The sequence below is a fragment of the Daktulosphaira vitifoliae genome, unplaced genomic scaffold (genome assembly GCF_025091365.1).
Source record: "Daktulosphaira vitifoliae isolate Bord-2020 unplaced genomic scaffold, ASM2509136v1 Scaffold_1, whole genome shotgun sequence".
Classification (NCBI taxonomy): Eukaryota; Metazoa; Arthropoda; class Insecta; order Hemiptera; family Phylloxeridae; genus Daktulosphaira; species Daktulosphaira vitifoliae.
Window position 1 is genome coordinate 63,294,906 of NW_026099572.1, and position 13,035 is coordinate 63,307,940.

The following is a 13,035-nucleotide window of genomic DNA, read 5'->3' on the forward strand; positions in this document are numbered from 1 at the left end:
TGAAGAAAAAAAAAAAAAAAAAAAAAAACACATCATGGTAAAATTAATACCTTCTCAGCTTCGCATCGAAGCTAAAATAGTTTATTTCCTAATAGTTAAAAAATATTTAGTTTTCAATACAGTAATCTATTGTTTTATGTATTAAATAAATGAAATGGATTAGAAGTATGTTAACCTTGTTTACGCTTACTAATATCAGTCAAGCAAACAGAACTTCCATTAGAACTTTTAGATTTTTCTTTTTCTCTCTCTCTTGCTTCTTGTTCCATATTCAAAGATCTAAATACAAATTATAATAAATTATTAAAAATGGATAAAAACCTAAGTATATGAATTTTCAAAACACTAAACCTGAAACTTCCGTAGACAATGAGAAGAATCGATATTAAAAAAGTTGATACACGAGATGAATCCATGATTGTATAAGCCCTAAATTTTAAAAGAAACATATATAAACAAAAAAAAAATAAGTTACAAAACACTATTTACCATTGGTAGTCAATTTGATTGGTCATTGTATCATATACTGATAAAAACTATAGCTGAAATAATACACATAAAATATTAATAGATATCTTATTAAAAATAGTACAATCAATAAGGCTATCCCCAAGCAAAATTTTGTGTTGGTGTAGTCAAAAATTATTTTTAACAATTGAATGAACAACTCTTTTTTAATTGTTTGACATTTTTTTTAGTCTTATGTAGCAACCCTATATACTGAAAAATTTCAGACTAAAATTATCAAATATTGACAAGTAGAAGGTTAACACTCCATTCAGGACGGCCTTAATAATTATGTAATTTTGTTCAGTCAAATTAGATATCTACATAATTTATAATAGTAAAAATGTTTACAATATTTATTATGCCATTAGAAAAAATTAGTTAAAAAACATTCAACATGATAGGATATTAATAATCATCAAATTCATTAATAGAATTAACATTACTTTCATACTAGTATAATATCACCAGTAAATGAACACTTCTAATGAATAATTACCATTTAGTTTTTAACTTAAAAATAGTATAATCTGGTTTCAATAAGCAGTTAATAACATTTATAACAAAAAAGATATCTAGGTATTGTTCTACAGCAATATTACATATTATGACACAATATTATTTACTGTATATTCATTGAAAACTTTAGACTTATATGAGTAAAATTTTATACAGTGACCATTTGCAGATTAATTGTAATAAGCGACATTTTATCCCAAATATTCAGAATCAGTTGATTTGAAGTATATATTAGATATTTTTAAAAAAAATACTGGTTGATTACAATAATAATTTCTTATACTAAATAACTTGCAAACGGTCAATATATGAAATAGTAAAAAATTGTAAATTACCCAATTATACACAATTCTAATAATTTTCAAGAGAATGTTATACTTTCATAGAGAAAATACTATATTTGATATTAATGATAATTAGCTATATATATATATATATATATATATATAATAAAGATTTTGCTACATTATAAAGAATTTAACAGCTGCATTTTTTTATTAAACAAATTAATTATATTTTTTTATCGAAAAATTTAAACCAATACATCAATTATATTACTTTAAATCTTTATAATATATTACACTCGCATTTAATAAACACAATATAATATTTTGGGTCATTGGCCAAAGACTCACGTTAATAGATGTTGGACAGAAATAACGGCGAACTTGCAGCAATGTGGTCAATAATAATGTAAACCGTTACTATGCTGTTATCCACAATAGAGTCCCATGATTTTGACGTTCGGTGGCCGAATGTAGATTATCGTCCACGTCTTGATCTATCAGCAAACAATACAATTGTAGAGACTTCATAAGTGGCACACAATTTTATTATTACGATTGTATTACTATTGTAAATACTTGTTGTGTATCACCGCCATGAATTCATCTTAAAAAGCAGGGACAGAAGACGAGAACGTTTTCAATCAAGATGGTCTGACAATTAAATGAATACGAATAAATAATGAAGATAATGGCAGTCTAAGTGGAACACTTTATTCTACTTATATGATTCACACTTTTACTTAAAAAATAATAATGATAACAAAAACTAGCGAAGGGCACTACGAGCAACAGTGCGGTAGACCCGACTAACAGTGCCTTCTAATTTACCAACAACGGACGCCAACCAAGATCTTTTGTTATTGTTAAGCGGTTAAGATAGAAGTATACAGAGAGTATAGAGTACACAACGTTTGTAGATGACGGCCAGAATAATAACATATCACAGGTAAATTGTTAAGCGATGTAAGAGGGGGAAATCGGAGTGTCTTACAGAATAGTGGGACGACGATGGAGTATGGCCGATGGCGATAGCGCAGTCGTCACGGTTGCTTGGTTGCGGTGTTGTTGTAGTACATTGAAACCTCCACTGTCTTTTTGGTAGAAATCAGCTGCTTGATACGGAGTACTTCATAGAACGCGAATCAGTGATTTTTTCGATGGACGTGCGGGGGTGACAGTTAAAAATTTTTCTTGAAAATTATTAATGCTGACCAAATTAATTAATGTATTTTAAATGTAGTAGCACATAAAACAAAGGAACAATAAAATTTTCAATGAAGAACAAGTTTTTAATGAAATTTTTTTTTTTATTATGTATTATTGGTTTTTCTTATTTTGTAGCTGACAAAAAATGCACAAGTTTTAAACTTTGTTGTGATTAAGCATAATTTTAAAATAAAATATTTTTTAATGCATTTCTGCATAATAAGTAGTACGAGGAAACGAATTTTTTTTTTTGGGAATTAGGTATCTTAATGAGAAAGCTCGGATAAGCAAAATACCTGGGTATAATTTCCAGTCATACTTTTTACTTAGTTTCAGAGTTTCTAACAGATTAGTTTTTATATTTTATATCAAAATAATAAAGTACACAAAAAAATGCACATTATTGAAAACAATATCATTGTACTTAAGAATTATTTAATGTGAGGGAATTCAATTAATAAGAAAGTTACTACTACAAATTGTACCGGAAGATTAATTTAAGTTGATCTGAGCGCTCGGGAGTTCTAGCAATACTAATGTATCTTAACACAAAACAATTAGCCCGGTTTTTTAATACCCGTATATCTGTTTCCTCTTAAAAAAAGACTTCTAAAAATTAAAACATATATTAGCTTGGAAAACTATTTCTTAATAGTAAATCATTTCAAAATGACAGAATTTCATAGTTTTCATTTTCAAAAATTGGTAAGTTAATGGAAATAGTTAAGTCAAATTAAGTAAGAACAACATTAATAAGTTAACAAATTACAAATTTAACTAGCAATGTTAAAAGTCGAGTTAAAATTTTTTATAACTTTTAAACTTAATTTAGCTTTAAAAAAGTTTATTTAATCTTTGTGTCCTTAATTATTATTTTTTTTTACTAAAATCCTCTTTTTATTGGTCGTTGATTCTAGAAAAGTCTGAGAATCAATTTTTAATTTTTTAAACGGAATAGGAAGAAAAATATTAGTGACAATAAGTGTTTTTTTTATTTATTTAGCCTAACATAATTTTGTACATTTTGGTGTTGGTTACACTGCTCTATCGTTAAAATTGCATTAACTGTTTTTTTTTTTAGATTTTAGTTTTTTTGCTTAGATAAAAGTTCAAATTTCTCCTCCACTCCCCAAAATTATATTTATTGTTAAATAAATATATTATTTAGGGTTAGGGGTTAATATAACACTACTTCATTCCAGCACCTTTAGTAAATAATTATATCAAAATTGACTTTTTTATTTAAATTACATAGTCATCTGTTATTGTTCAGTATTTAAAACAGTTCATTGCTTTAAAAGAACGCTAAACGTTAGATATGTGAGGCCTAACAACAGCAATTGGAAATAAATTAAATTAAACATTAAAATCGCGTATATCTATATTATTAAAATATCATTATATTAATAACAAAATCATTAATATTTAATGAAAAACTATGTAAATTATAATATTATAATAGAAATATTTGCTAAAAGTAGCATATCTTATGTTTTTACACCAATTTATTACACGTAAAAAATAACCAGAAAAAATCTGAGGGATGGGTTAACATCCAAATGTAAATTTAAGCAACAAGAAAAAAAAATTTCCAAAGGTTATTTTTTTTTGAATATTAACTGGGTCGTATAATTTTTCCCGTGACACTTTTACAAATTTAAAAGACCAAATACTCTTCATCTTAAACACAAAATTGTAACATTTTTATATTTATCTAAGTATATTTATTCCAGTCTATAAAATTATACAGATTTAATTCTATCAATTTTTTTAGTTTTGAGAGGCTACTATCTGAACTATGAAGGTTACACACCCCAACCTTCGTCTAGTCACTCTGTCAAAATTAATAGAACGAGAAATTAAAAAATAAGTTATATAAAAGAGACCCAACAATAAAAAAATAGTTGTTATAACAAAAAAAAAATAAATAAAAAATTCTGGGGTCATCAAAAATATTGTTGTTATGGAACTTGAGTTCTCAGATTTAAGAATGCACCCCCTTGATTATTGTCGTTTAAAAATAAAAGAACTTCTAAATGATAAAAATGACAATATTAATTAATTGTCAAAAAAATGTTGCCAATCCTTGAAAAAAATCCTCATTAAATGAAACATTAGAACTTGTCATAAAAGTGAAATAATCCCAGCAATTTATATGACATTTGACACTTTAACTATATTTCTATTATTTATACTCATCCATCTAAGCATTCTCATCTCTGTTTCACTCATTCTCTGCTCTACTTTCTTATCAACCGCCCAACTATGAAACATACATCATAGCTTGTCTCACTAGTCTTATAAAATTTACCTTTCAGCCTCATTGGAATTCTTTTATCGCATACGACGCCAGACGCTTCTCTCCACTTCAACAACCCGCACTTAACCCTGTGTCTTACATCATCGTTCTTTTGCAAAACTGATCCGAAACAATTAAAACTTTCCTATTACGCCCTTGCTTATTGTCACTGATATCCTCATTTCAGTTACTTTGTGTTCTTCTTTATCAAACTCATACTCTATAATTTACTTTTCAGCCTTATTGAAATTCTCTTATGGCATAACAACCAGATACTTCTTTCCACTTCAACAAACCGCCCACACTTTACTTTATACTGTGGCTTACATCCTCGTTAATACCGCCATTTTTTAGCACAACTGATTCTAAATACTTAAAACTTTTCATCTCTCTTATCATGTCCTCGTTTATTTTTACTGATCCTTCATTTCACCCACTTCGTCTTCTTCTTTGTCATACTCATCAATTTCCTAACACTATATCGTCAGTAAACAACAAGCACCAAGGTATCTTGTTTTGCACTTTTCTAGTAATTCTATCCATTACTATAGAAAATAAGAAAGGGTCTAAAGCAAAATTTTAGTACACACCTACTTTTATCCTTAATTCTTTTGTTATTCCGCCTACAATTTTAACTGGGATACAAGTGCCATCATCATATTATATTAATGTACCTTTTTGGGACGGTTTTTATTATTATTGCCCACTTTAAAACCTCTCTTGGTACTCTATCATAGGCATCAATAGTTCCTTACATGTCTAATAAATAAAAAATCAAATTAAATTATTTTAGTTTAAATATTTTGTAATATAATTAAGAGACAATTATTAATATACATCTTAAAACTGCATATAAAAAATTACTGGCATGTCTAATAATATAATAGGTAAGGCAGAAAGGATGGATTAGGGTATACAGCCACCCAATCTCACCTACTCACTTATTATTTAAATGCATTATTTTAAATAAATATATAAACATATTATAAAATACTTTACACAACTGATAACTGGCAAAAGAGAAACACTCCGGAAACACTGTCAAATGATTTTTTTTAAACACAATAATTTTAATAAAAAATAGTCACGTATACCGAAAAGTAGAAAAAGTCTACACAATATATAATACTAAGTAATCAATAAATGGCTAATGACTACACGAATATTTGTTTCAGATAAACATTTTGGTCCGTATTCATCTTGTTTAATATACAGTAAAAATTACACACAAATATTGTCAGTACATGGTTACAGTAAATAATAACTAGGATAATAATAAAAATATATCACAAAAAAAAAAAAAATTAAATGCCATCATTGTAATACGGCGAATTGATATATTCATAGCACTACAAATTTAGCTAAAATTAAGTTGCCAAGTAATTCTATCAATACAACACCTTGTTACTTTATTTAAGTATATTATTTAATATAATAGTTATAATAATTACTATAAAACAAACTCCTGGAAAACACTAAGAGAAAGCAGTAATTTTTTGTAATAAAATTTCCATTTCATAATGTAAATTAATAATAATATTAATAATAGTAATAATAAATCTTATAGTAGTAATATTTCTACAATAAATGCATAACCTAAGTTCTTTTTGGTGGAATGACAGATATTAAAATGTTAATGTTACATTATTTTTGTTACTAATACTGAATATATAAATCCATTAAAAGTAATTATGATTAATTATTGCTGTTATAGTTACAAGGGCAGAGTAGATAACACAAAAGCTTTAATTTAAATATTAAGGCAGGGGTTGGAAGAAAGTATAAGAAATGAAATTAATTATCCACATTATAATGTATGTCATAAATATTCAGTATAAAAGTATAAACTAATTGACATAGAATGTTGAATTTATCATGTAAATATACATACATATATACATAAAAATATTTAGTCTGCATGTAAAATGGCTAAATTTAAAAGTAGCCAGATCTAGTTTTATTTATATATAAGCAAATAATAAAATATTATATTGAATGTTAAATGTGATGTAGAAATTATTGTGCTATAATTAAAAAAAAAAGATTTCATTTATTCAAGGAATATAAAATAAAATGATCACATGAAGAAAAAATCACTGGTATAATATCAGGAACTCTTACTAATTTTTTTTTTTTTTAATTTAAATCAGAAACAGAAATGAGATTTTTACGATTATTTCTATATTTCATAAATATATTTTAAGTGAAAAATAATACAAAATATTATGTTTACTTTTGTTTTCCCTGCTACTTTTCTTCTATTTTTTTTTCTAAAAAATATAATAAAAGAAAAGAAAAAATATATAATAATAAAAGCCTTATAATTTAAATATAAAAATAAAACTTTTAACATATAATACTGAACAAAAAAAAAAAAAAGTAATAATAATAATAGACAATAAAATTTTGGAGTATTTTGAAGTAGAATTGCTATGCCATATCTCCCCTGCCAGTATAATAACACAAAATCAAAGTGTATGAAAAATATTTGACAGTCTTGGAGTGAGTCGTGATAACTTTTTAGAGCTGTTACTATTGAATGCATAATTTAATGTTTCATACTTGATATTATAATATTTGTACACAGACATAGTTTTTCGATGACAATTTAGTTATTAATTTAAATTTTAGTGCAATCCACTATCATATTTATGAGACATCTTGGTCTTCAACATCTTGAAGCTGCTCTTTCGGTTCAGCTTCTGTACCTGAAATAAATAGTTATGATAATATAGATAAAAAACAAACGAGTAAATATTCTAACCATCTCCTTGCATGTCTGAGGTCCACAACGTTAAATTATCCCTTAATAATTGCATGATTAATGTGGAATCTTTGTAGCTTTCTTCAGACAAGGTATCTAATTCAGCAATAGCTTCATCAAATGCTTTCTTAGCTAAATGACATGCTCTATCAGGGGTATTGAGAATTTCATAGTAAAAAACAGAGAAATTCAAAGCCAAACCCAACCTAAAATAATATGTATTTCTTAAGTATAGAAAATAAAAAATTATAAACTTAAAAAATACCTTATTGGATGAGTAGGGGGTAAGTCTTGATTGGCAATATCACTAGCAGCTTTGTAAGCAACTAGTGAGTGTTCAGCGGCTTCTTTCCTGTCATCACCAGTAGCAAATTCAGCTAAGTACCGATGGTAATCACCTTTCCTGTAAAATTTAATATTATTAAAAGTGTCACTTGTAACTTACATTAACTTACATCTTGTAATAGAAGACTTTAGATTCACCAGAAGCAGCACAAGCTATTAAATGTTTATCAAGAACATTTAAAATGTCAGAACAAATATCTCGCAACTCCTTTTCAACCTAAAAATTAGACAAAATAAAATAAGATAAACAATAATTAACTATAAAAATTTATCAAAGCATACTTGTGATCTGTATTGTCGTATCATTTCTAATTTTTCTTCAGCACCCTTATTTTCTTCTTTCTGTTCAATACTTGAAATTATACGCCAACTTGCACGTCTGGCGCCAATAACATTTTTGTAAGCCACAGAGAGAAGATTTCGCTCTTCTACAGATAACTCTACATCTAATGATGCTACTTTTTTCATGGATTCCACCATTTCTAAGAAAAAAAATAAAGTTTTTTCATTAAATTTAGCATTAGTTCAATTTATTAAGGTTAAGACGTCAGTCATTATTAATTTTTAGTTTTTAGCAAAAATTATTAAATATTACAATATCCAGATATTATATTAGATATATCATGATTTATATATTTAAAAAAATGTGGGAAATCATAAAATGTCGTTGACTTAGAATTTAATTTAAAATTAAAGTTATACTAAAAATATTTAACTCAAAAAACAAAAAATACTAGAAAAAAAAAAAAAAAAATTGTTTATACATATTTTGGGAACAATGTTAATATTATTAACGCTACACGCATACTGATCCTCGAACGAAAAAAACCTCTTCATATACCCTTAGTAACCTTATCACCTAATGACGTTATCGCTAGGTAATGTTTGCCAGTTTACACAAGTTTAATAATTAATTTTTCAGTGTTAATCGAAGTTTAAATTTTCGTAAAGTAACTAATGTTAAACTAAATATAATATAAGAAGTTCAACTGTAGCTCTCATAGAAATTTATTTGTAAAAAAAAATTAAAACCAGGACAGAATTTTTTTTTTTAACAAAATTAATATAAAGACGTTTTTTAAATTAATTATTAACATTTAGACTTATTTATTCTATTATGTTATATTAATGTCTAAAAATGAATTCAATTTTTTAAATAAATATCTAAAAAAGTTTTGTCCATTTTTAAAACAATGTACCAATGTTTTGGAGATAATAGTATAAAAATATACAATTATTAACGAGCATTGGTAAAATTACATTACGTAAGATAATATACACCTAACATAAATTATAACAACGTTAGCCATCGGAAAACATAACACAAAAGGAGTTAAAATTTAAAACTAATAATTAAAAAAAATACACGTTTCTAGCCAACAAAAAATTGGACCATGCAAAAATGTGTTATTATACCGCGGGTCACAAAAGAACGAAACTGAGTAACTATCTCAAATACTTGGGATTGAGCGCCTGTATTTTAAATCTCTACTTAACATGATTTTCCACATCATCTACACCACAAGCAGCATTCTTCATATCACTCCTAATTACATTCAACCACCTCTTTTTCGGTTTTCCTCTTCCTGAAGAACGTAAAATATCATAAAAACCATAACATACATTTTAGAATAATAGATTATTTTTAATCGGCCGTTTAACGATAATATTTGTAGATTTTGTTTTTTAATATCGAAATTAGCCCTTAAGAATTTTCGGGATCAATTTCATTAATATCTATAATTTTAGCCATATTTTGTTCGTTGTAATTGATTTTTCATATGAACAATACATAACTAATAAACATGTCTAATATATTTATTGCACTGTTAGTACAAAAGGGTCGTATGTTGGTAAAAGGCATTTCGAGATAAAAGACTTTTAAGTATCGATTTTAAGTTATTTTTAACTTGATTTCAAGTCTATTTTCATAAACGTATCTTGAATATTTAAATCTAAAATAATAAATTATATTAAAATTTACTAAAAAGTAATATATATATTAAAATAAAATATATCTAAAGAGGGTTAGAAAAAAAGTGATTGAAGACAATTATCGGATAGCATAAGTATGATCTAAAGATGAATATTTCAAACTTAAAACTTTCTCTAGTATCAATGATAGCAATAAAATGATATTTTAGAACAATTCTATTGATTATTTTAAAATCTACATTTATAATAGACCTAATAGGACTTAATGACTCTCCTGAAAAATCATAAAAATTGGTTCACATCTTTTTCATTCTAACCCCCTCATATGACCCTCTTACACTGAGATTTCGATAATTCATTATAAACACTTACTTTGGCATAAAATCATACGAGTTCATAAATACTAAGTACATAATGCTCGCTCAACCGATATTTGTTGTAGCAATTTTTACTACATTTTTAAACTTCGTTTTTCACGCTACAAAATCTATTATCAATGGACTATAATTGACTATAGGTAACAGGTAGAACATTTGAATAGTTAACTACAATATGTCTCTTTCAAATACAAATAAGTATTCATTGGAAAATCATAATAAAGAGCATCAACCTTTAAAAAAACTAAAATAAATAATTAAGATATTAATAAAATAAGTAATAATAAAATTATTAAGATATTTAGAAAATGTGAAAGCCATAACAAAAAAAAATATCGATATTTTGTTTTTATACGATTATTAATTTCAAATATGACTGATAAAAATTTTTTTTTTTTTTAATTATGTTATATAAAGTAACATAATTTTTGAATACTATTTATTAACTAATAAATTTATTTGTTAATAGAATAATAACAAATATTTGTAAGTATTAGGGTAAACAAAGTGAAGTAAATTATTTTAATTTATCTGTAAACTAGTATTAATTAAGTCCAATATTATTAATTACACAAATAATGTCTTCATAATTACAATAACAAGCATACTAACTACTGAACACTGAACTAATTCAAACAACGATCTAATGAAATTAACTAACCCAGCATTTCCAACATATGACATTAACAATTTACGTCATGAATGATAAATTCAATTTATTTACTTTTAATTTCATGACCAATTCAAGATACGTATTAGTTCATTAGTGACCGTTTCTGTTTTAGATGTTTCATTTTCAGATCAATAGACTACTAAAACGTACGTTAGTACATAAGGTGTATGCATACACTTTATGTACGTAAAAGTTGCATTAAGAGAGAAACCATTTCCATGGCAACATTATTATTATATTTTTTATAATGCTGTGCGCATTTATTTATACCAAATTAACAACTTAAATTAATGGCAAAATGATGTATAAGAAAATTAATTTATACAGTTAATACATTTTAGAAAAATATATAAATTAGAATTTAATAAAATAATTTAATATCAAAGTATTATTGCATAGCATGATTAGGGACAAAATATTAAATAAAAATCCTAAAAAATTAAACTTTTTATATTTTAAAAACTACGAGATTTAACCATTAGGAAATTATTTGATAGTGTTAATTGTAGAATAAACACTTTTATTATATTAGTATTTTTAGTAAGAAAGTGCTGTAATTTAATTTAGGGATCATTCATCATCAGACGATTTAAATTCAATAGTATGAACTATATTATTAGTATCCAACTTGGGCGTTCCAAAAATTGGGATTCTATCGAATTTTCTTAAAAAAAATTTAATTCGATATCCGTTTTGTCAATACATTTTTACCTAACATAATCGGTCTAAAAAGATATTTATTTTTTTAACTACCATGAATTGGTATTCAATAAAATTGCAAAGAAAAAAAGCAAGCAAATAAAGAAAACAATTATTATTGAAATAGAATTATAAAAAATATATATATATATATATATATATATGGCAGGTGTTTACGAAAATCTTAATATGATAGAAATTATAAAAATGAAATAATATTATTGATTTCAAATTTCGTAATCATGATTTGAAAATAGATTATTTACACACTATTGACCAAACTAAATATAATTGAATTTCGGTCGCTTATTTTGTGTTAATTATTAGATTGTATGATATTTTATATTTGATTAAAAATTCGGTATAACATTATTTAAAACATAATTAATACAAAATATTATATATATATACACTTAATTAATAGGTTTATTAAAAAATACAAATATAGTAAAAATTTAATGTAATTACATTTCAAATATATGTTATTTCAATCATAAAAAGAAAATAGAAATATTAAATCCTAACTAAAATAATCAGTTGATATGTTTGACAATTTAATAATCAGAGAAAGATTTTAATCTTTGAATTATGAAGTCAATTGTGTAAAGTAAACAATTTAGATCATCATTAAATACTATTTATATTAAATAAATACGTTAGATTTAGCATTAAACTTTAACATTTAGAAATGTTTTTACTAGCCTTTGATTTTAGGTATATATATTTAAAATCAACAAACCATTTTAGTATAATTTTGTGACTTAGAAGTTTTTCAACTAAGTAATATATTTCTACATTAATAAATTAATGTGGAAACTCATAATGATTATTCTTATATTTTGTTGTTACCACCAATTAATATAAAAACATAAGATCATTTTTTTTATGATGGGTTTGAAATTAAAAATATTGTCTTGTAAGTAATCTTAAAATAATTAAGGTCACATTTTTGTATATCAAATATTAAAAGTTATGTGAATAAAGTTTTAATAAGGGTTTTAGCTAACAATATAATTATTACATCTGCTTATTGAATTTTATTCAAATATAATAACAAATATTTAATCTTATCTATTACACAACATAAAAGGGTTCTAACTCAATAAAAGGTATTTTGATATAAATTAATTTAAATTTTTACAAAATACGTTACTTTTAATATTTAAGGATAGAGAATAAATAATGATATATAAATTTATCAAAACTTTTATAATTAATTTGAATTGAGCATGCTTAAAATAAAGAAAAATATAAAAACGCATAAGAACACTATTTTTTTTTCTAACTCACTAATAGTGAGATAATTCATGTTTTTTTTTTAATAAAAATATATATATAAATTTTATACTATAAATTTTAGCATTGATACGAAGCTGAAAAAGTATTGGTTTTACTAAGATGTTTTTTTTTTTTTTTTTTTTTTT

The 13,035-nt window shown here is 24.9% G+C and overlaps 2 protein-coding genes across 4 annotated transcripts in view; both read right to left on the bottom strand.

The window, feature by feature from the left end:
• Window positions 1–2,310, bottom strand: part of LOC126896404 (signal peptide peptidase-like 3) — an 8,579-nt gene extending 6,269 nt beyond the window's left edge. The window contains exons 1-5 of one of the 3 annotated variants that reach the window (XM_050669158.1): window positions 1,890–2,310; window positions 1,662–1,807; window positions 490–542; window positions 352–429; window positions 176–279 (exon numbers count right to left, since the gene is read on the bottom strand). In XM_050669158.1, the coding sequence (XP_050525115.1) occupies window positions 176–279; window positions 352–429; window positions 490–515 (208 nt within the window). In that variant the 5' untranslated portion in view covers window positions 516–542; window positions 1,662–1,807; window positions 1,890–2,310. Of the gene's footprint in view, window positions 1–175; window positions 280–351; window positions 430–489; window positions 543–1,661; window positions 1,808–1,877 lie in introns of all 3 variants that reach the window. The other 2 variants (XM_050669159.1, XM_050669156.1) reach the window with 2 other exon arrangements.
• Window positions 2,311–5,602: 3,292 nt separating this feature from the next.
• LOC126900427 (14-3-3 protein epsilon) overlaps window positions 5,603–13,035 on the bottom strand; it is a 10,622-nt gene continuing 3,189 nt past the window's right edge. Inside the window, exons 2-6 of the mRNA XM_050676138.1 lie at window positions 8,210–8,409; window positions 8,038–8,144; window positions 7,848–7,985; window positions 7,583–7,788; window positions 5,603–7,526 (exon numbers count right to left, since the gene is read on the bottom strand). Coding sequence (XP_050532095.1) covers window positions 7,468–7,526; window positions 7,583–7,788; window positions 7,848–7,985; window positions 8,038–8,144; window positions 8,210–8,409 — 710 coding nt within the window. The 3' untranslated portion in view covers window positions 5,603–7,467. The remainder of the gene's footprint in view (window positions 7,527–7,582; window positions 7,789–7,847; window positions 7,986–8,037; window positions 8,145–8,209; window positions 8,410–13,035) is intronic.